General features: G+C 35.2%; 1 protein-coding gene across 8 annotated transcripts in view; it reads left to right on the top strand.

Moving 5' to 3' along the window:
- Positions 1 to 24,533, top strand: part of SYT14 (synaptotagmin 14) — an 89,220-nt gene that overhangs the window by 25,469 nt on the left and 39,218 nt on the right. For 3 of the 8 annotated variants that reach the window (XM_064414335.1, XM_064414334.1, XM_064414337.1), the window contains exons 3-4: positions 634 to 798; positions 7,103 to 7,321. In XM_064414335.1, coding sequence (XP_064270405.1) covers positions 634 to 798; positions 7,103 to 7,321 — 384 coding nt within the window. Of the gene's footprint in view, positions 1 to 633; positions 799 to 1,664; positions 2,946 to 7,102; positions 7,322 to 24,533 lie in introns of those variants that run through there. The other 5 variants (XM_064414331.1, XM_064414330.1, XM_064414333.1 and 2 more) reach the window with 3 other exon arrangements.

The following is a 24,533-nucleotide window of genomic DNA, read 5'->3' as shown; positions in this document are numbered from 1 at the left end:
GTCTACTTTGGCCTTTTTTCCCTCCCCACCTGGTTTTAAGTGTGCTTTATCTTGATTTCACTTTCTATTAACTCTTTCTTGGTTCATATACAAGTGACCATACATGATTTTCCTCACTCTGTTTTTTGCACATTAAATATTCTGCTTGCCAGAGGGCCAGGTGGGCCAGCTGCTCCCTGAGGGAAGAGGAGCCAGGTGCTGAACATGACAAGGTGGACAGGGCAAAGGCTCAACAGTGCTGTCTCAAAGCTGGCCCTGAGCAGAGGCAGCCAAACCTCCAGGAGATGGGGAGCTCTTAGCTCCTTTCCAGGGCTGTCTCTCAGGTGTTCCATCAGAAATCATTGGTTTTGGCAGCTTCTGGTAATTTCCCCATTCTTCTGCAGAGACTGTCCAGTCCTCCATCAGAACTTCTTGCTCACAGCCTCAGTTCCTCTCAGATTAGGACCAAATGCTTTTCTGTTCTTTGAAAAGGTGATTAAGCATTAACTCAGGTTTAAATGGTGGACTTTTAAATATATCTGGCATATATATTTGCATCTTTTGAGTTATATATTAATGATCAATTCTGATAATATTACAATTTGCAAGCCTTTACAAAGTTTTTTTAAATGTGTTTATTTCTGTTTCTTTTAGTATCTCCGGAAGCAATTGGATTCCTGTCTGCAGTCGGGGTGTTCATTATTCTCATGCTGCTACTTTTCCTATATATTAATAAGAAGATGTGTATTGAAAATGTTAGTGGTTTCCCAGATCTCGATTCAGGATACACTACAAGAAAGAATTCACAAGATAAACTTTGTAAGTATCTGACATACAGTATACTAAACTTAATTATAAGAATGCACATTTTTACCAGGATGTAGCAACACAACAACATTGGCCTTTCCTGTGACTGCAGTACTTGAAAGGAGCAAATCTTTGTATCTACAAGCCACAGAAATTCAGCAGCTATATAACCAAAGAGTTTGCATTTACTTATGGGGACATGCTTCTCTTGCACTCCGAGAATACTCTTGAGCTTATTTTAAACATTCCATAATTTTGTATAATTAAATCTTTTTAGGTAAATTTGTGAATGGGATTATTGGATTTTCACTCAGCCTGTTAAAATCCTTCACCACACTTTTGGAAAAGGTCTTGCTTTTATTCACCTGGAAAATAATTTTAAAGATGAATTTTAGTGATATCTTATATCTGACTAACACATTATTGAATATTTTTTAATACAACAAGGTCTTTAATGATCATGTGTAATGAAAGAAATTAGACCTTGAAAAAGATATTGAGTGTTGGTAAAACAACTCTTTCTACTTTTGTGCTGTGAAAATTGAACAGGCTTTGTTAGCTGACTTGAGAGAGTCAGGCACCAGAAAACAGAATATGAAATCGAAGAGGCCTTCTTCCCCTCTACCTCTCTTAAAGATGGAGCTAAATTTTTATTTTCAATTTTCTAGGAAGCAAAATAAAAAGAAATTTTCTCTCATATTAACTTTCTTTTTTGCTACAAAACAAGTCTTAATATTCCAAAGTATCTTACCTTATGTAAAAGACAACAAATATTTTGGGGTGAAGAAGTCTCTACGATGTGTGTTGTGTTATGTTAAAAACTTGTTTTAGTGTGACACTGATGAAAATTTAAATGTCTCACAACTTCTTCTTCGCAGGTTAGAATAGGAAAAAAAAATCCATCTCACACAGTTGCCTTGTTTTTGAAAATAATGAATTTTATTATGGCTAGTTGATGCTGCAGTTGATGAAAGACTATGGTTTTGCTGGTTAATTGTGGCTTCAAGATATTTATTTAGCTGTTTTCTTATTATTTGCAATGATTATTGAATGAAAAAAGAAAAGCTGCAACTTCTCCTGGTAAATGTATTGATTTTTGAGATAGAAAAGGCAAGTAGCTCTGAAATTGAAGCTGGAGAAACAGAGATGATCAGTTTGTGAAACAGAGGACCTGTCAGTATTAAGAGCTGCTGCTGAATAGGCTGGACAAATGGCGTTTTTTAGAAACCTTCAGCAAAATCTGAGCCTTCCCTCTGTGTCTTCCCTGGTGGACACACTCAGCAGTGCTGTGGATGACCTGGCCAGTGTTGTTGGTGAGGTTGGCTACTCTGTAGCTGACTCAGTGACAGAGCAAGTAACCAGCATGATCCATGGCCTGCGGGCAGAAGATGAGAGCTCCAAAATGCAGAGTGATAAACCTGTGGAAGGCAGAGAGGAGCACACACCCTCATTAACTCATTCTCAGGAAATTAATATGAAAACGAAGAGAGGTGCTGCAGAATACAAAGAGACTCATAATTCTAATTCGTTAGATTTTGTGAAGAAAGGTACAAATCAAGTTGGAGTATCTGACCATGTCTTGAACAAAAATCAGTGTCACTTAAGAGGCACAGATCATAATAATCCTCTCAGTGATACAGAAGTACCTCAGGATTTGAAGACTGTAGGAGGACCTTTTAAAAGGGAAGTAGTAGGGGGAAATGAGCGTTTTGTAAATGATAAATTCTTGAAGGATAGTAACCTGAAAAGTAAAAAACTTACAGTGGAGCAATCTATTGAGGAGCAAGATAATTGTTTATATGCAGTATCAGATAATTCTAAGAATCGCAAGCATAAAAAAATCAAACCACAGTCACCTGGAGCTGATTTTGAAGATTCTGATAAAGTGCACAGTATGAATGTTCCCCAAGATTTAGAAACAAAGTTTGTCGAAGTACAGAAGGAGAAATTATCAGATTCCAGCTTGAAGAAGATGGACAATGACCATAGTTGCCTTAATGAAATCAAAGAAGAGAAATCTGAAGTCTTCTTTGACAGAAAAAGAAAGCCCATCTCAAAGGATGAAGGCAATGTGTCAACTACAATTGTGAATGAGGGTAAAAGGAAAAACTCAAAGAAATTAGAAAGAGAGCTATGTAATAAGAAGACAGCAGGAAAAGGTGAGGAGTCTGTCAGCAAACTGCATTCTTCAGCCTTTCCTGAAACTTATGATATTTCCTGCTTTTTTCTCCTAATTTAAACATTTAATAATAGTGTTTCCTGTCAGTGAAAGTGCCAGGTTTGTTTCAGTGCTTCTTTTTCTAATTATGCTGATATTTCTTGGAAGTTAATTAATTTCCAAAGTATTACTTAAAGGAACTGATTAATAAATGCCTTTTCTATGTTCTAACTTTACTCTTTCTCTATACAGTTTTTCTTGCCTTCTCTGCCTTGTGTGGCTTCTGCTGAAAACTATGAATTAATTAATACTGGAAGTTAATACTTGTTCTGTGAAAGTTATTTTTATTTTGTTTCTTTAGAAAGCATTGCATAAAATGTGCTATGACAATAAAAGGAATAACTTCTTTTGCATTTACATTACAGTAGATCTTCAGAATATTTCTGGGATTTGTAAGATAGTGATTTCAAGACACAATGAGAAACTCAATAAGAAATGACAGTTAAGTCATTTTAAGTATAGAAAGAAGTGAATGAGGCTTGTCTTAAAGTTGTAGTCTTAAAAGAAAACCTGTGTGTTGTTGTTATGGATACTTTGTGTGCCGTCTTCAATATCCAGTCTTAGTGTATAAGGGAATTGCAATTACAGTTTGTAAGGAAAAAGTAAAACCTTGCAATTTTACATACGTTTGCAGGCTGCATAGTAAAATTTTAGAAAGCAACACATGCTTTTCCAGAGGTGCTCATTTTGTAAAGAAATGAATGATTTCCTGATAGAAACCCATTTTTTTCCTTCAGTTGTGTGTGTTTTCCTTATCTGAAAATTTCAGTTACCTGCTTTGTTGAGTTTTGGTTTGGTTTTGTTTGTTTGGTTTTTTTTTAGTTTGAATTAGGAGTGTTTTCCATGTTTGTATGATAAACTATGATCTTATCTATTTCTTTACATAATAATAGATTTGTAAAGTATATTCTCTCAAAAATGGCATTTAGGGTCCATAACAAACAAATTAGTAGCTTTCAATAGGTTAATAATTGCTCATGACCCGTGTCAGCCAAATAAAGGAAAGGTTTTGCTAAGAACATAAATTCTCTTAGCCAGGTTTCCAGATAAGGTATAAAAATCGAATGAGAAGTGGCAAGCAAAGGCATTAAACTGTGAGATTTTTCTTTTCTTAAGGTACCGGAAGTTACTTTTTTCTGAGAAACTGAAACTGATCTGCTTTGTAATTAAGAAAAAAGGGATTTGCATGGATAGCTTATGTTTAAACTTTGAGGAGGTTTTTATGTCCTCTGAAGAGGTCTTGCTTCATGACTTCTAATAATAGTATGCATTCTCATTCTTTTATGATAGGAACTGGGGAAAAAATAAAGAACTGCTATCACTGAGAACTTCTTGATGCTTACAAAAGTCAGTGTATTATTAGAGACAGAACTTTCAACTGTTCTTTCAAACATATTGCTGCCATGTTTTATACTATTCCATTCTTTATGCAGGCTGATTAACGAACCTGATTTCGTATTTGCGAATACATTTCTTGTAATGTTAAAGGAGGCACCTAATACTGATGTCTGGCACTGTACTTTAGGCCTGGTATGCTCTGCTTTAATTACAGTTGTGGGAATCTGTAGAAGCTTTAATATGGCAGGTTTCAACCCCTGGAGGGTTATATGAAATACAAAATTTTACTCTGTGTTACGGCAAAACACTTTGAGATTCCTTTTTCTGGGTAGCCTCTTACAGTGAAGGTGTTAGCCGGAATAGATCCTGCTTGGTGTGATATTTTCAGTAAATGATCACTGAAATTGAACTTGCTTTATAGCCATCCATAAATGGGAAGTATCGTATCTGCTAGAGTTGAAAGATCCAATTTACTCCTTAGAAGTCTTTTAAGGCACCATATATCCTGTAATTAGTAAAATAAGCTGTTGTACATACTATGCGTAGAGCTGGTAGCCCTACGTTTTCTGATAAGGTTTTCTGACAATTTCCATGAATTTTATAAATTGTGTGCCAAATTTGGAAGAATTTTGAGGAAATTAGGCTTTCTTTCTGTCTGAGATCCTATTGTTTTGGTTTCTTCCTAAATTACAATTAAAAATCTTTAACTTTTTCAAAAAAATAGGTTATGTGAAAAAACATGCTGGATATTTTTGCAAAAAAAAAAAAAAGTAGATTTCAGCTCAGCTTTACAAAGATGCTGTGACACCTTTGTGTATTAGAATATGTGCTTGAGATGTGGGAGAGCACTTCTCCCATGTCAGAGATGCCCATGGTCTTCTATGAAAAAACATCTAAGTTTGACAAAGTTGTAAATTTTTGGAAAGTTTGCTTTTTGAAAAGACATGGTAAACACTTCTTATACTTTGCTTGTTAAATTCACTGACCATCCCATTTGCACTCATATGCTTCATTGTAGGGATTGAAGAGCAGAGCAGGTCTTACCCTGCCTTTGGTACTTGATGGGCTCTGGGAGTTTGAACAGAAGATTTGAGAACAAAAATATTCTATGTGAGGACAGAAACTTCCTGAACAAATAGGACCCAATGCACATGGTAGATTGGGATTTAAACTAGGAAGGGTGACAGCTATGGAGAGAACTGATAACTTCATATGAAGGTGCAGAGACTAAAGGTGAAAGACCAAGGTTACATGAGTAGTTGGTTAGGTGCAAGTAAAGACACTGGGATTGAACAGCCAAAGAGAATAGAGGAAATCACCATAAGAAACCAAAAGTGGGAGCTTGGAGCAAGAACTTGGAGTATGGGGCTGGGAGACAGGAACTTGGCATAGAACTCTACTTGAATTTAACTTTCCAAATGATTTCATACCTAAACTTGCAGCAGAGGTTTTTCTGTATGAGTACCAGGGACAAAAAGACCTCTATGGGAAGTGATTCCTAAAAGTAGGAAGGATAGACCTCTGTAATACTAAGAGTCAAACACTTGACTCTAAAAGAGATCTAGATGTGGCATACATTGAGTTAATTTAATTTTAACTGTCTGACTTTTGAATAAGCTGAATCTTTCAGCAGGAATACCCAGCCAGAGGAGTGAGATTGGCTGGGCATGAAGACGGACACTAAAGGGAGTGGAAATGCAGATCTGGAGCTGAGTGCATAAAAACAGGGAGGGGAGAGCAGTTGAGTGTGGCTGGATAGCATTTTAGACAACATTCCCCCAGATTCAGGAGCTGAGAAACAGCATTATGGGCATCTCAGAGCTCTGCTGGTAATGGAAATGCACTGGCAAATCATATACCATAGGTTTGCTCTCAGAGCAGAGGTAATGCTGACTTCTGAGCTTACATGAACTCTTAATGCCTATTAGAGTCTGAGATCTACAGAACCTCTGCAAGGCATGTTAAATTTGAACTTTGGAAGAAGGGAGGAGGAAATCTTCCCATTACAGAAATAAAAATACCGCTAATCTTTGATTTGTGGGAGGAAGTCATGCTTGAGATGTAGTTGGAAAATGTTGGCCACAGGAGTAGGCACTACAGAACTGCTATAAAAGAATTAACTAGATAGATTTTTTTTCCCATGTAATTTTTGCTGTTGCCAGATGTCTGCAGTAAAAATCTGCATTAATTTCAGTTATTGAACAAGGAGCTGTTTATTGTAAGTTAAATAAAATTGTGCATGCAAACATCTTTCACTAGCATTTTCCCATTTGTTATTGTGAGTTTAAACACTACTGGCATAACTATCCTAAAGGTGATTTTGTTGTAGGCTTCTTTTTGTAAATCAGTTTCATTTCTATGCTATGCTACATGCTCACAGCAAAAATCAGCTGGGAATGTAGGATTGGGAGCTGCTTGCTTGATACGTAGGGTATCCAAATGTAATATTGCAGGAGTGTTGGATTTACTTTTACTTTACTTCAAGAATGTCTATGTGCCACCTTACATGAATTGATCTGTTTTCTGTTGAATAAGTATTAGTGTGGTTTTTTGGGGCTTAATGATCTTTCAGGTCTTCTAGAAAGTGAGAACAGTTCACAGCAATTGCGACATCATAATGCTTGTAATTTCAGGTATTTTTAAAATATTACAAAAATTTTAATTGAAATGGCTTAAATATCTTCAATGATAACCTCTTATGGTTATTTTCTTGTATTCTATTTTGAGCTGTAGTCGATTTGCTTTATTTTATTCAAACAGACAATTCTTATATGAGTAAAGACCAGCATGGTTCATCATCTGAGAGTGAAGATGAAGCACTTGGTAAATATCATGAGGCCTTGTCTAGAACCCAGAGTTCCAGGCTGCCAGTGGTGGATGGCAGACAGCAAAAAAACTATATATGGGAAACCAGACAAAAATATAGTCCCCTGTCTGCAGAATATGATGGATACAGTAGTGAAGCCTCAATAGATGAAGGTAAGAGCGATTTAAAAGCCTTCCTTTTATTCCAAATTTCAGAATTGTGTTCTGGATAAGTAAGTCCAAGATGAGAGCAGCTTGACTAGCAAATAGTCAATGTCTGCAAGAAATATCCAGACACCTCTTACATTAGTGCATGCTCAAACAAAAAAAAAAAAAAAAGAAAAGCACACACTTGTATACATTCTTCCAGAGATGCTACAAATTATACAATATCTTGCTACATTAAGTTTCATTTAATTTTTTCATTATTCATTTCATTTTTGGGGCAATTTAAGCTGTTTTGATTTAGGAAGGAAACATGGCAACTTTTGTTGAATTTGTGGTATTATAAATACAAAGAAGACATGTTATTTCTGTACTGATAAGCTGTTCTAACAGCAAAGTAAATGCAGTTGGTTATTGGCTACAGTGCATATGGTCATTGCAGTGTGCATCGCTGGAATGTTCTGTATCTTTTCTTCTCTTGAAATGACACAAGGAAATTATTAGAAAGATTAGATTAATGTATTTTTCCATGGTGCTAAAAGTTGGATTTAAACAGTGGATGTTTTATTACATGCTATATATTTCTTGATTTTAAGTTGGGGTGACAGCTTGATGTAGAGGCTGAGAATTCTGCTGTCAATATTTTGTCAATATGCTTTTTGTATTTGAAAATAGTTGTGTGAGAACTGTGTCCATAGCCAGTTTCAAGCATGAAAAGTGAACTTTTCTTGGAGTTAGGTAAAAGTCACATTCTGATACAGGTACTGTATTATATTAAGGTAATTTTTGTCTTCCTTTAGTACGGTAAAACCTAAAAGTTTTTTAGTGTTTGATGTTTTTCTTATAAAAAGTGGATATATGTAATTAAAAGGTATTTCACCTTAAATATTCTATACAGTCCAGAAGGGCTTGAAAAAGTTTACAGTTTCTACAATTGGATATAATTAAATTATGTAAAAGTCTGTTGGCTGTTGAAATTTGAAATTAGTATATAGTCATTCATGATTCCGAGCTAAGACCTGAAGGACATGAATGCCATATTTCAAGTAAGTTGCATAGTAAAAGAATTCTCTGTTGATCATCAGAAAATTCTTTTCTTTCTTTTGCTTGTTAAATTGTAGGAAGGCAGGTAGTCTGAGTTCCAGCAAATACTGAAGGAGATGCAGAGGTGAGGTCAGGTGGTAAAAACTGATCCTTGAGCACTGTGATGGAGAAGGAATAGGGATAGTAAAAGTATGTTTGGTTTTGAAATCTACTGAGATCTCTCAACAGTGTTGGTGGAGAGAATATGAAAGGCTTTTTTGTGGCTTTTGTCCCTGTTGGGAAAGAATGATGATGTATATTAACAGGAGATGGAAAAATGATTAGCAAATAATACCAGATATGAATTTTACAAGAATTACACAGGAAGACTTCTTTCAGATATCTAGAATAAGGTATTTCTCTTTCTGCAGACCACTGAGGCTATTGTTGAAATAGCCATAGTTATATGACATTCCTCTTTTTATTTTGTAATTGCTCTGATTTTTTAATCCAATCTAGTTGTTCTTCTCAGTGAAAAGTCCTGAGTTCATCTGAGCTTTTTACTTTGGTCCCATAGGAGTTAAGCTTCAAAGGTGTTGTGCTAGCGTTTATAAATTTTTTAAAAAATTTTTATGATCATGTTCCCTGTAATCCTTTTAATTCATCAGAATTTGTATTTACTGATACAAAATGGAATCTGGAAATCTGTATCAGGATTACAAGACAAAAGAACCTTTTTGGGAAGTCCAAATATTGCATCCAGAAAGTTACAGTTGTTACCTTCTCCTCCTCATTTTTTACTATTCTTCTATTGCTAAATATATCTGTCAACAGGTGCTATTCCTTTTCAATGCTCTCTCCATTCTGAAAACAGGCTGGATATAAATGCCATTTTAAAATTTATTATAATGAAAGAACATTCAGTGTTTGGAAGCAAAAAAACTTCTAAAACAAAAGCTATCGCAACATTCTTACTTAAAAAACTTAGATTTTTATAACCACATGCTTCTACTTGCACAAAAACTTTAATATTGTCAGTATTTTGCTTTTGCTGCTACTTATGAGAGCATTCTCTTCCCACATTTTACAAGGAATGGAGAATAAACAGTGTTATTTTTTTGACAGCCTGCAATCATTCTACACCGTATGTTTGGCAAAATGCTTGTAAATTAAAGTGAGGAGTTTGTCTCATTTTATTAATCCATTATTCTCAACAAAATTGTGTTCAATCCTACTAAAAAAAAGTTTTGGACATGGTAGCAGATTAACTACTTAACATTTTTCACTTCTCAGTGACCTGAAGGTGGCATGCTGGAATAATTAGTGTTAGTACTTTTTATGTTCTTCCTAAATTACTTCAAAGAATCTTTGCACAATGATAAAAATGTTTTAGAATAGAGGAAGAGACAGTGTATGCCTTATGTGATGATCATTACAGAGGGAAAGCTGCCCAACATAGAACTTTGATGAAGAGAGGTGAAAACTTCATGAAGAAGGCCTGCAATCAGAAATAAAGGAGAGATTATTACTACCAAGCTGTTCATTTGTGTTCAGAGAAGCAGTTAACTTAACAGAAGACATTAAAAATCTGATTCCAAGAGGGAAGCATCAGCATTCCAGATGTTTCAGTGTGATTTTTAAAAATCACACTGAAAAAGCTTTACTGTTCCTTAAACTTGCAAAAAAAATCTGTAGAAGACTTGATGCCATAGGAATGCTGATTTTTTTAAAAATACTTGGCTTTTATGGGTATTGAATTATTTTTATAAGAAGTGTAAAGACAGATGATCAAACCTTTCTTGTCTCTTCTGTGGGCCAAGCAGTGTGTTTCTATGTACTTCGTTTAATATGAGAAAAAATTGTCAGTGCATTTGACTTTGTGTGCTTCTTTTTTCTCATATGTGCTTTATCATTTCTACTTCTAAGTCTTTAACATTTTGCCTGTGCTTCCATCGTAAGGCACTGATCAGTCCATATGTTGAGCATATAACACTTGATAGTGTTAAAGTGAAGTGATGAGAGGACAGAATTAATTTTTGTCTCACCTCTACTTTCCTCCTGCTCGTTGCCAGTAAAGCAGCCCCTGATCATTAAGAATAAGGACAAGGGGGAGTGGTTTTAAGGAGATCTGGAAGATCTGCTCAGAGAGAGCAGATTTAGATTAGATATTAAGAAAAAATTTCTTTTCTGTGAGGGTAGCAAGGCACTGGAACAGATTGCACAGAGAAGCTGTGGATGCTGCATCTCTAGCAGTGTTCCAGGCCAGGTTGGATGGATTTCTGAGCAACCTGGACTAGTGGAAAATGTCCCTGTCCATGGCAGAGAGGTTGGAATGAGGTAGTCTGTAAGGCCCCTTCCAAGACAAACCATTCCATGATTCCATGACTCTATGAATTCCATCATAGATAGAGTAGGATGAGTAATGAAAATGATACTTTGTTTTCAGGAAATTTTGGATTTCTCTGCTGAATTTTCTCTTCAGCAGCTAATCTCTCTCACATGTTCCATTTCACAGTAGTGAGCTGTCTGTTTTTAAAGGAGTCAATAAACAGTTTTACCGATAACTGTTTACTCTGAACTTGTCTTTTTAAATTCGTTTGTTGAGATGTATGTGTACTTGACTCTGCATACACAAAATTTAACAAAGAGACAAGAACATAACCTTGTCTTTATTAATACACCCTGTATGTTTTGCTTGTCATGTTAAAAACGTGTTTAATATTAATATGTTTGCATCATTCAGACCACCAAAATGTCTGAATGTATTATTTTAAGGTTTGCTTGTTACAAATTCTGTAATTAGTTTATTACAGACTATTATGTCCTTTTTCTGGCTGCATGCCTCTAAAAGCATCATATTCTGAAGCCTGAAAAATTGTGTTGTATGTTTTCATAGCATTCTTTTCTCCTCTAGATGGCCATATTAATCTTTCTTTTCAGCATATTTGTATTGAACTCACATGGCATTTTGTATCGTGTTTTTAATAGTGAAATGAAGAAAGATATATGCTCTGCAGGCTTTGTTGTGTATTTTCATGATGGAATGTTCTAGTAGCACTTTCGGTAATTCTCTGCAATTCAGGGGTTTAAATTTTCAATCACAAATACCTGCTTTTGGCCAGTGTCTGACATAATTTATATATTTGTATTGCACATTTGATGCATTTAGATTTTTACATGTTTTACATATAGATACACAAAATGAAAAATAAATTACTACTGTGCTTGGATGCAAGTATTGCTATAGACTGTAAGCCATTGTAAATATAAAACTTTTGCAGTGAACCCCTCTTGGACAGGCTTAATTCCAGAGTATCACTAAAGGAAAACCTAATTCAATACAAAATCAAGTTGATGAGAAATGTCAACGTTAAAAGCAAAATGGTACAGATGTTCACATCTGAAATTTTCAGCTCTTGCACAAAAGACCAAAAGTTTTTAATCTAAGAAAAGAGAAACCTGTGTGACTACAGGATGTGTGGCTCAATCTGTGTGCTTAGGTCCAAAATTCTAGGGTCAGCTTGAAATTTGAAATCTTAATTTTGCCAATAATGTTATTTTTCTATTTTCTAATATTATCCAGTAAAGTATGGGTACTTGCTGGAGTGACCTCTTTTTCCTGTTTTCCTGACAAAACTTCCTTTTAAGTTTTTATAATGTGTGTCCTACTTCTTATATTATTTCTTACCATTTCAGTGTTGAATATGTAGTGTTGTCTTTATGTGCTCCAACTATTTGTAATATTTTGGGAGAGGGGATTAATATAGACTTATTAACATGTAATATTTGCACATTTATTTCAGAAAATAAAGAATAAAAAATAAGGGGGGGGAAGCAAGGAAAAACAATGCCATAAGATATTTCTGCTAACAAACAGTTTATGAGTTGAAATAGGAAACTAAGGGATAAGGAAGTGTAAAAATTTTATTTTTAAAATTGGCATTAAAATTGGCAATCTTTGTATTTCATGAAACATTTTTTAGTATCTATATTGAGATTTTAAATGGACCATACCTTCTTAATAACTTGAATTTCAAAAAGACATACTGTATTATATTGAATTGGCCTCTTTGTCTCCAGTAGTGGCTGCTTCCTCAACTTTGAAAAGTCAAGCATTATACTGACAAGTTGTTCTGTTTTTAGTATCACCATAAGTATCATAGCAATATATTTTCTCTAAGGAAAGTGTCGCCTAAATTCCTAAAAATTGAAGTTTTAAAAACTTTTAAAATTTAAATTACATTTCATTATATCCTATTGATTATATTTTGAAATATGTTGAAATCAGAGTTTTGCAGGCAGATGTCAAAAATTATTGATGGTTCTTTGTTTCTGAAATCAAGATTCTCTGAATCCCCTGAGAAGGGTAGAAGAGGAGAAGAAAACAGTTTGGGTTTTTTCATACTTAATTTGTGATGTACTTAAAGCATTACCTCTTTAACAACTGTGCAAAATTCCTGATTAGGAGCTAGCAAGGAGAATTGATCCCATTTTGAAGCAAAATAAGTCACATTGTGAAGGAAAAAGGAGTAAGCTCACTTGCTTATTTAGCATACTTAGATATACTTTATTTAGCTGTAGTTTACCACTTCAGTACAACCACAGATTCCATCTCCAGCCTGTTTTAAAATCTTTTTCTAACTTCTCAATTGATAAAGCCCTCTGGCTGAAGACATGTTATTTCTGAGATTGGCCCAAGTGCCTTACATTTCACAAGGTTTTTTTGAAACATATGGGAGCACTAAAAGACGGCAGCGAGAAAACATAAGTTCTCTTAAATGAGAATCTGCTGCTCTAGCAGGCATATGCTACTGGATTTTATCCATCTTTTCCATATTGTGAAGGTAGAATATGGTTATTTTTGTAGTTTATCTTCTCCCCTTCTATTCTTCTCTAGGCTTTCGGCACTTTATGTTGATGTGTCTGTGGACATATGTTTGCCTTGTTCCTCAGTGTCAATCTTTGCACGTGAAGGCGACTGTTCTTCTGGAATCTCTTGGATCTAATTCTTTATGCAGCTTTTTGCCTTTTTTTTTTATTTCTTGTTAGTTTTTCATGTCTCAGGAAAAGTCTCTTCACTGAATTACTTAAAGTATATATAGAGATTTCCTCATAGTATCTTTCCAGTGTAAACACTAAAAGCTCTTTTACAAGCATCTCAGAAGTGGTATAGAGGTGAATCTCCCCAGTCTGTTTAAGCAGCCTGGCCAGTTTTCATTAGTAAATACATTCTGAGAAGCAGGATCCTACTTCAGACTTACCAAGCTGAGGTGAAAGCCTTTGAACAGGGTGAGAGATGAGCAATGGATCACTCAGTGAATTCCATGATAACCATGTTTTGCAGTTTAGTTTCTATCATTGCATGTAAGTAGATCTCTTTTCAAGCCAAGTGTGAATGAAAACTTACTGTTTGAAATTATATAGTGAGGGCCTCTGTATGGCTGTATTGTCTTCAGCAAAATAAGGCCACAAAGTTCTCTCAAAATTGGTCTCCATGTAAACTTCAGACGCTAAGAATTACAGGCAAAAAATATGTCTGTCATGGAAAAGAATTGTGTGCTGGTATTCACACTGGAGACCTGAAAGCTCAGTTGAATACTCAGTCATAAAATAGTTATTTCTCTTCTTTTTGCTCTAATGGGCCTTAAATAAAGTTCCGTGAAAAGAGTATTTAGGAAAAAGGTGGCCACCGACTTTTTTCTTAGGTGTCTTTATGAGATTACCTGTGAGATTTCTCTGGTGTAACGCCTGTTGGAAGTAAATACTCTTTTTGTCCTGCAACTTTGGATAGGCTTAGGGCTTCAAATAGTACATCCAAGGTACTTTGAAAAGGTCTTTAGTGAAGAGATTTAAGACAAGTCTTAAGACACCTTCAGAGCAGCATTTCTAAATGCTTCAGAGTGTATTTTGAAGGCTGAATCATGTTGCAGCTGTGAATACTCCTGATATTCATACTCATGTATCTTATCTGATAGTAATTGTGTACCATCAATTCATGTTATTGATATACTTTTTGGAGATTCTGGAGGATTTTTTAGTTACAGTATTTCTTTAATTGCTCCAGTTTCCTTATTCTTGTTTTTGTATTATATGGGCATCTACCCCTCACAATTTTTATTCTATTCTATTATTCTTAATTACTCTAAGAGTAATTAAGAATCTTCCTGTAGTGTACAGGAGAGTGCAGTGATGCAGTACTAATTATACAAAGTTCTGATTCCTGATCATGTGTGTTTGCCTCCACTGGTTAATTGACACAAATCTTCATTGGCTCCCAGCCCTTAGAAATTGGAGAATGATGGCATCTTATGATTTTGAAGCTTCTGGGGAGTGTGGCTGTTGAATCCATTGCTATATATCAAAGGAATATTTAAGAATAGTTTTGTCAAAAAGATACATTTTAAATTCAAGGACATGCAGAATAGTGTCTAACCTGATTTGCAGTGCTTCCTACTTAGTGTTTGTGATGCTGTGGGTTTGGGTTTTCTTGTGTTTTTTCTTTAGCCAGGTTTTTGCTTGGGATTTAGTGGGATTTTTCTGAGTAGCTTCCTAGTGCATTATGACAGATCTCTATTGTTCTTCTGTAATAGTGGAAGACAGTTCTCTTAAGTGCTTGAAATTACGATGCGTGTTTCCACAAAATATACTCAACTGAGTGTTGCAGAGACTAAGGTGATTTAAAGATTAACTCTTGCTCTGTCTTTTATTCAGTTTTACAGAATTCATATTTTTTTTTTCCTTCCCAAGAAAGTATAACCCTTGTCTTGGGAGAAGTTCCTGATAGAAGGACCTTTTCTTGTAAGCAATTGGGCTATGATCATGTTGAGGTTAGCTTCTTTACGTGTATGAATAGCAGACATGCATAATGCTCACAAATTTTTGAGTCCTGGAATAGGCTGAATTCACAGATGCAGGTAGAAAGTATGTGTGCAATTTAGTATTACTCATGAAATTTTCTTGAGGAATCTTATGGAGGAGGCAAGACATAAACAGGGATTGAAATGCAAAGGAGATCTGAGTCTGAGTTGAAACACGGTTTGGAATAGGATGGATTTATATTGAGGACTTGTGAGTTTAAAAGCCACATAGGTAGTATCAAAGTTGTACACAGTCTTTTCAACCAAAGGAAGCACATGAAAGTGCTTGATAGCATGAATTTGGGTAATTCTGAAATCATGGGTTTACCCTCTGATGAGCAGCAGAGATGCTGGGGAGAAAAAGATGGTATTTAAGTATGCATATCATCTACTGCTGAGAGAAAAAACCTAGTAACAAAACTCAGAGTTAGGGATGATGACAAGATTTTCCACAGAAAAAAATTCTGACCAGCTTCAAAGAGGAGGAAAAACTGTCTTCCAATGGGAAAAGGCCTTTTCTCATGATGTGTACAAGTAAGCAAAGAATTCTCTCAAATTAGGTTCCTCCTGCCAGCATCTTGAATTCTTTGAAGAAATACCCTTGCATTGATGTGAAGGCTTTGAAGAAAGTCACCCTTAGCAATGTGATATCTCCGAGGTGATGTAAATCATGCATTAAAGATAACAGGAAAGTTTCCATTTTATTGTAAACTTACTCTTTTAATACCTCTGTTATCTATTTGAATCTGGAATTTATAAGATCGTTATCTTGGAAAAGCTCACAGCCTGAAAAAGTGACTGAAATAGTTTATATTTAAAATAGATGCTCTACATTCGTAAAATGTAGAACTGTTCTGTGGTATAAGCACAACAGATAGTACTATATCAGCTGTAAAGATCATTTTCTTGATGAACCAAGTGTTTTTGCTGATTCTGAGGGCTCATGGCTCTGTCATGGAAGGAATGACTAAGAAACAAGATTGAATAGTAGACTGGAAATCTCTGTGTAGACATTATTAGGTACATTGGGAAAAGGGATTTTACCCAGTACTCTGCTTACCTCCTGAGAATAGTCATGCTGCTTGACTAGCACAATGGAGTGGTTTAGGCAAATATGAGAAGTAAAAACTAGAACAGCTTTCATAGAATGGAATAAGAGAATGTTTTGGGTTGGAAGGGACCGTAAAGATCATCTAGCTCCAAAGCCCTGCCATGGCAGGGATTCCAACCACTAGATCAGGTTGTCCAAAGCCCCATCCAGCCTGATCTTGAACTTTACATAAGAATATTACAAAAGAATGGCTGACCAGTTCTTCCTCCATAGCAGCTGTGGATAAATGGAGCATTTTTCTTACCTTTCTTTACAGGTTAAAACCAGAGGATTTTTAACTCTAGTCTGAAACTAAAGTTTATCTCCCAGTTGTACACTTTCTCTGTAGGTTAAGGAGAGGTTACCATTAGGAGTGTTTGTTTATATTCTGAGCACATTACATTTTAACCTTCCCTTTAGTAAAAATACATTAGGGTTTTTTTGTAACTGAACTATTTTTCTGTTTTGTTACCTAATGTAGATTATTTTCCTTATGCATATGTATAAGTTTCATAGACATGCTGTAACTATCTTGTAAGTATTCTCTTGGAATGGTTTAATGAATATTTTGTCCTTATGCAAGTTGAATAGTATTACCATTTTAATCTGATAACATGTATTTTATTGTTAGGATAACTATTTTCATAGCTACTTTGAGTATATTATTGGAGACTATATTGTATCTGAGTAAACAATATAAAATTGTGTCTGTAGCTTCTGTGGAGGCAAAGATCTGTAATTTGTTTTCTTGCAAAATGAGTTCTTATTTGCTATTTGGAACACATGTCTTATGAAGTTATCCTAAATTTTTGAATTTGTTAGAATATTTTCCTTGGGGAAAGGGTAAGCATGATATGTTATACAACTTGAAGTAACTTTATTGCTTTGTGTCCTCTTAGTTTGGGTCAAGCTTTTGGTTTTTTGGGGGGTGGGGTTGATTTTTTGCAATTACCTTTCCTCCACTGTATTTATCTGGAAATAGATCCTTAGCTAATGTTGTTGCCATGCTTCTGGTCATTTCAGTGAAGCTGAAGATTATCTGCTATGAAGGAATCATGGTCTCATGAAAGCACACAGGAAACCCTTAAGGGAAAATTATTATGGAAATTTTGATTCTGGTCCTTTGAGAGAAGCTAGCAGACATGGTTAACTAGCTATAAGATTTTCTGTGTGTTCACCTATGCCCAATTCAATTAAAGCTGATCTTTAAATCTGTAAATAGGAAATCTTGCTGCATTCACCTTCTCACCACTTAGTAGTTCAACAGCATGTGCTTTTTTGTATATATCTGTACAATTTACTTGAAAAAAAATACTAATGACCCAGCTCTCCATTTTGACCTTTGGTTTCAGTCTTGTTGAACCATTCTTAATTTGTCCTTAAAAGTATTTTGTAAAATATTTTCAATTATTGTGATTTCCTAATTGTTTTAATTTTTAAAGAAGTTTTATCACATTCCTTTGCAAATATATCAGTTTGCCAGATAAAGGTTAAAAATTAGATACATTTTATTCATGTTAAAGTCACACCCAGCTTATTTAAAGGCAGCTTTGACTTAAGAGTTGCAAGCCTGAGGATATTGATTTGAATTATGCATGACTGTCTGGTATGCAGTTCCATTAGCCTGCTGGATGGATAATGTAAACATGTTCAGAATTTTAAGTATCCTATATGAGCAGCAGGTTAAAAATAGAGCTGATAAGAGCATGTGTATCTGAAAAATCCAAATCTTGGAGAATGAAACTACAAAAGGATCATGTCTTCAAGAGGCTGACTTCAGGTGTGAATTTCTTTCCTTTGAAACTGCTCAGCCCGAACAAATACAGCTGATGTGTGTGATTTGAACAGGTGACACGATTGCTGTTGGCTGCTGCAAAGCATTGACATCTGTACCAGAAAACACACTCACAACCAAAAGGCCAGGCCCAGCCCTGTGGCTTTTGGCCAAAAAAGAGGGGTTGTGTCTGTTCTGGTTTAAATTAGTCAAGATGTACTCTAGGGATCAGGCTAATTTCTTCACATCTTCTAGGAAGATATGATTTGTAATGGTGTTTGATTTTGCTCAAACTTTCTGTGGCTTTCTCTTCATGGTTATATCTGATCAGTTGTTTGATTATCCCTGTGTTCTGCTCAGTCGGTAGTTTGGTAGCAGAAATAATGACTTCTGAACTTTGCTCTTAAATCCTCAGCACTGTGCTAGTAAGATTTAAAAATAGTATCTTAGAATTTTGCCCAAGTTCTTCCTGTGCATTTTAATAGAAAAAACCCACTACTCCGGAGTGAAAAGTACGATGTCATCTATGTTACATTTTATAAAGATTTATTTCCAAGTGTTTCTGTTGCATCTGTAGCATTTGTGGCAATTTGATGAATTAAATGAAAAATTTAAAAAATCCTACTGCACTTATTTTCTGATCTGATTGATACAAACCAGAAAACTGGTACAATTTTACATTAATTTTTACCTACCTTCTCAAAACTATTTTTCTTGGAATCCTTTGTATTTGGCTTTGTTAAATGCTATATATAATGCCAGAATGGAACTATTTTTAGGTTATAAGAATGAGAGAGAATAATGATGTCTTTTCCTCAGACTTTACAATTTTCATTTACTTAGATCTTAATGTAGCAATAATCCCATGAAAGTTTGCAAGTGTATGTATGACTTAAAAGCTGTTCTTGTTAATGACGTTGATTATATTACTCTGATGTATTTTTTCTTTTCTTCTCAACTCTTGGTTCATGAATTTTATACCCACACAAAAATGTGGCCAGCAGATAACTAATTCTTAGGTAACACTGGTAAAGTTTGAAAAGATGCTTGGTGTTGATGATCATTTTCCCTCTTAACTGAGGAATAGTTAATCTGTTAAGAGACGGGCATCTAATGCTCTCCTTCAGAGAAACTCATCATCCTGCTGTTTGAGAATAGCTGCTCTCTTGACTGTTTTCAGAGCAAAATTCTCTTCACTGGCTATAAGAATCACTGTTCCAAATCATCTCCTTGTCCTGGTGCCATTTCTTTCCTCTCAAGAGAAGGCACTTTAGAAGAAGACAATCTTTTGAAATAGCAACAGTAGTTGCCATAAATATTAAAGGCAATCTGTTGGCCACAGAAGTTTAGGGAACTACTGTGGCAATTTCCAGAGAACTTTAATATTTTGAAAAGGGAAAACTTTAGAGGGATAGTAACAATAGTGGTTATTTCTCAAAAAAAGACTACTTTGTGCTTTAACTCTTCTCAGAGAGGACTGAGGGAATCTCTTGTGTGTTTTTGTGCCCAGTGAAGATAATCCAGGAGAATATTACACAGAGGCGAAATAATAGCATGTGTAACAGTAAATTTAATAGCTTGAGTACTGAGCCATTCTGTAAATATCTCCACTGTTCCAGATGCTTTTTAGCATAAATGCCACAATGTAGCAGTCAGTTTTGAGTTCCTTCTCCTTGTTCTCTAGCTTTTCTAGCTTTTTTCTTTTAAAAGAAATTTTCAGGGGACCAAAAAAAAAAAAAAGTTCAGAGTAAGAACATTACGTGGATTTTTTTGTCCCCAAAAGGAAGTTTGAGACAGTTAGATGTTAAATTTAAAGGTTGAAGGAAATGCAGGGAAATGTAAGTCTAGCCTACATTGACACTGTTAGAAAAATGAAAATATTTAATATTTTTTTTGCTTCTTAAAGTAAAGAACTTTATGGAAAACTTGCAAAATTATACAGTTGTTTAATAATACGAACAAGGGTAAGAGTCTGGGGTTTATGCATCAGTGTCTCTGGCTCAGATATTATACTTCAAATTCTCTGCATTTTAAAGCAGGGTTGAACCTGTGGATGTGAAGAAGCCAAGTATGTTTGGTTTTTTTGGGTTTTTTTGGTGGTTTTTTTTTTTTGAGTGTTTTGTTGTAATACTTAGAGAAGTTTAGCTAACTGAGGAAAAGAGGCAAGAGAAGCATTTGTCTACTCAGTCGTCACTGTCTTTCTTGCTCTTAGTTGCCACCATGACACTCATTTACGCAGTTGATGTCTTTCCAATGATTTAATGCATTGAAATCTGGGAGACAGTTCTGAGTCAGAGTCAAGTTTGTATTACAATAATTTGTTTTTCCTTCTGGTTATTCCCCTTTACTTTTCACACAAATTCAGATTATGCTATCAGCACTTGGTTTTTGAATACTGTGTAAATTTTGCTGTCTCAGTGAGAGTCTTTTGTTTTTAAGAAGAGGTCAGGATACAAAAAGCATAATGGGAAAAATCTGTTTAACTGCCCTCTTCTACACTGAATAAGTACATATTATTCCCAGCTTGTTGGAAAGCAATCTGCATTTGAAAATGTCCATAAGAAATTGGTATAAAGATTGAGTTTAGGGGAATTCTATTTACTCTAGTTTATGCATAATCTCAGAGTTGCATGCAATGTTTCTGCAACTCCTTTTAGAAATGCTCATCGAGATTTGCCGTGTTTTACATCTTCTATGGATGTATTGATGTAGAAACACTTAACTCTGCCAACTCAAAATAAGCAGCAAACTCTGAATGATCATGTATTCCCCTTTTCATTTCCACCTGTTTCAGTGTTGGTCAGATTAAATTAATTTATGTCTGTGCCTTTTTTTTCCTTTTGTTTTCTTTGAGGAAAAGTCCTGGATTTCAGACAGAAACCCCCCCCCCTCCCGCTTGTTTATGTCATTACAAATGGTAGTATATGGCTTTTTTTTGGGGGGGGGGGGGTGCGGGTGGGAAGAGGAAGGCAAACACTTGAAGAGGTTAGATATTCATCCTGTATAGATGGCTTAGATTCCTACTGTGCCAGTTTTCTGGTGTTCGATAAGGCACACAAAGCAGTTGTGGGAGAAAGCATATCACTTGTATCCATGGTAACTCGAAAGATACTTTGGAACTCAAAAGGATGGAATAAGCCAGAGTAATAGGTCTCATTATAAGGGCAAAATACATAAAAGGTTCAGGCATATGCTTTTAATTAGTTGCCAAAAATAGCTGGAATCGGGGATGATGCAATGAAACAATAACTCTTGGTGTTAGAAATGAGCAACACTTGAAATCTAAAAGATGGGCTCAGATGAAAGGCTTTATCTTACCATCTTATGGGTATTCAGTCCATGAATACTAATAGGTTTGCAATGGTTTCTTAATCATGCTTAGGACATGAGAGTTGCACACTGATAAAAGCTCCTGCAAGTCTCACATGACTGTAAGTTTCTGAAGTTCCATAGTGATGTTCATTCTCATAGCTGTGATACATTTTATGAATAGTATGTGCAAGGCATTCTCTGCTGTCTCACAAGGGCTCTGCTTGAAAAATAAATGTAATACGTGCTTCTGTGTAGGGATAACAAACAAGTAATTGAAAATGAAGATTAATTTGAACTTAAAGATCCAGTATTTTTTAGAATAAGTCACTTTAACTAATTTTAAAATAGGAAGGTAGGCATTGGGAAAAAGTGTGAAAACTTGAATGGATAGACTAGAATGGAATACCAGAGAACAAAAATATGCAATATATGAAGTACAAGACATAGGCTCTATGAAAAATCATTTTAATAAAAATATTTTAACACGGTGAATAATTTTGAAGTTTTCTATTTGAACATCAGTGTTTGTAAGGAATCCATCTTGTATTGCAGTGCAATTCTCCACATTATTTCCTCTGTTGCTATAGAAACTAATTCTAGTGCAGCTGTGATCGCTTATCAAAATTCTAATGTTTCAATAACCATTTCTTATTTTGAGTTATTTAAATAGCCTTGTCTTACTTTGAATCAAACTGCACATTTCATCACTGCTGAATTGTTGACTGGTCAAAATGTTAATGCAAAGTGATGGCAAATGCTGTGGGGTTGTGGTTTGGGTATTTTTTTCTTTTTGCTGTCTAAGCTATCATACTTATTATTAAAGTTGGAATAACAAGAAAATTAAGGCTCTTTTCAGTGGTTAAATTTCAACGGTCAATATTTGCTGTCTAACATCAGCATGTCTAACATCATGCACATTACTTCCTCACTGTAATCTTAATTATATTTAATATTTCATAACCCTTAAATGGTTCCGGTTACTGGTACATGACCATGTGGGGGTGTGTGTGTATATGTATATATGTGTGTTTACATATATGTGTGTGTTTACATTTATGTGTGTATATTTTTAATATGCTTCTAATGAAAAAATACATGTCTTCACATTTTCATTTTGCTGAAATAAATTTTTCAATGATACTATAGTAGAATGGCACCAGTTAGCAAAGTGTTCTGGATCTCTTTTGCTCCTTGTATTATTTGTTTATTTGGAATTGGGTTTGAGGTTTTTTTCATGCTGGTACTGTTTGGTTTTGCGGGTTTCTTTGTGGGTGCTTTTTTTTTGGTGGTTTTTTGGTTTTTTAAAATTTTTTTTGGCTGGTTGGTGGTTTTGTTTGTGTGTTTGTTTGTAACAATGGAAGTGCTACGCTGGAAGGTCATGTGTATTTAATGCAGGATGCAGCAACATTCTAATTGTGAACCATGTTAAACATTGTTCCACTGAATGCATTTTCAACTGTAAGGCTAAGATCTAAAAACTTCACTGACACCAAATTACGAGGAAGGGTGTGATGGTAATTGGCTTGGAGACATGTGTTGTATATTTCTGCTGCTGTAGCACAGTTACCAAAATGTTCTTGTAGTTTCAGGATAATCACTGACTTTCTAATGAGTGTGCACTAATTTCATGTAGAGTGAAATAAATAATTTTCAAATTTGAAATTATCATACAAACATTTTGCAGCTGTAGCTGTCAGACTTTGATTGCTAATTAACTGCTCTGCACCACCTTTAAGTCTCTTACTTGGCAAGCAGCACCAAACAGTAATTTAAAATTAGATATATAATTTTTTTCTAGTATAAGAAAGGTCTATCAGAAAAAAAATTGTGATGGATAGGCATATTTTCACTCTGTGCCAATGGCTAGTAGCTTTATTATTGTGAGTATAAGACCATGACAACATGATTTTCCAGATAGTGTTTTGGGAAGCTCAGTGTGTTGAGAATGATTGTTCCTGGATTGTTCAGGGCTGTTTGTTTGGGTGGATGACTTGGAAGAGCAGTTCCACTCCTGCTGTTTGCTGTGCTCCAGGTCTTAGGAGCCCTTATGCAGCTTGGCCACTGTTTTCTCATCCTCATAAGCTCTTGCTTAGCTCTTACGGCTGGCGCTGTGGCTGAATGAAAATATCTTTACCAGCCAGACTAATACTCATTTAGTCTTGGCAAAATGCAGAAAGTTACCTATTTTGTGGATTGTATGACAACTGTGGAAACATAGCAACACCTACATCATACATTACACGTGAGCCTAGAAAACAGCTCGTCTGTGACAGTGGGAGGTCTCAGAAGTGCCGCAAAGAAGTGCAAGAAATTTAGTTTTGAATAATTGTGTTTCTTTATGCCTGGAGAAACTTGTTTGAGGCCTTGCTGGAGTGAGCAGAACAGACTGACATGCTCCCTGCTGGTTAATCTGTGCCTTTTCTGTGAATTCTTAGCCCTCTTACTGGGTGTGTGAAGGAAAGATACCTTGGTCTCGAAGCATATCCATTTCCTCTGATTTCACAGTGTCTATTTTTCCTTTTTTTTTTTTAGAGTTGGCTCTGTAAATGATACCAGAACCATTCCTAAGCAAACTTTCTAAAGACACTAATATCCGAAAGGTTTTAGGGGAGTTCTTGACCCTACACAGACAATTTTCTTTTGTTGTTGACATGTTAGGCACTCCTGCAAACTGAGATCATAGTAGATTTTTTTCTGGGTTCTAGCTGCTTTTTTATTTGGTAAAGTTATGAGAGCTGTTTCAAAACAAAACAAAAAATCTGATTTTTCTAGAATGAAATACTTTAATATACTGCAGGGAAGGCGGTCCATTTTACTAGAGCAAGTCATTGAGCCAGTGTGTCAGGGAGAGAAGGAGGGAAAGTGCCTGAATAGATAAGAGAAATCCACGTCCTTTGGAATTCTAGGATCTGAATAAATAATTACCTCTGTCTTCCCACCTAAAGGAAAAATAACAATAAATATAAAATATAAATGCAAAAATAAATGCTAATTGTGGGAAGTGTCTTGCCTCTCCTGGAATATAACTAGCTGTGTTCTCTAGGTCGTGCAGATTTTCACCTGCAAATATGGATATTTCCACCCATCAGACATCACTGTTTTCTCTTTTATCTCTTTGCTCTGTTGACATTGCTTTTTTCTCAGATCTGAACTACTTTTTTGCAC

This window comes from Passer domesticus, chromosome 3 (assembly GCF_036417665.1).
Source record: "Passer domesticus isolate bPasDom1 chromosome 3, bPasDom1.hap1, whole genome shotgun sequence".
Classification (NCBI taxonomy): Eukaryota; Metazoa; Chordata; class Aves; order Passeriformes; family Passeridae; genus Passer; species Passer domesticus.
This window is presented reverse-complemented; position numbering and strand designations above follow the sequence as displayed.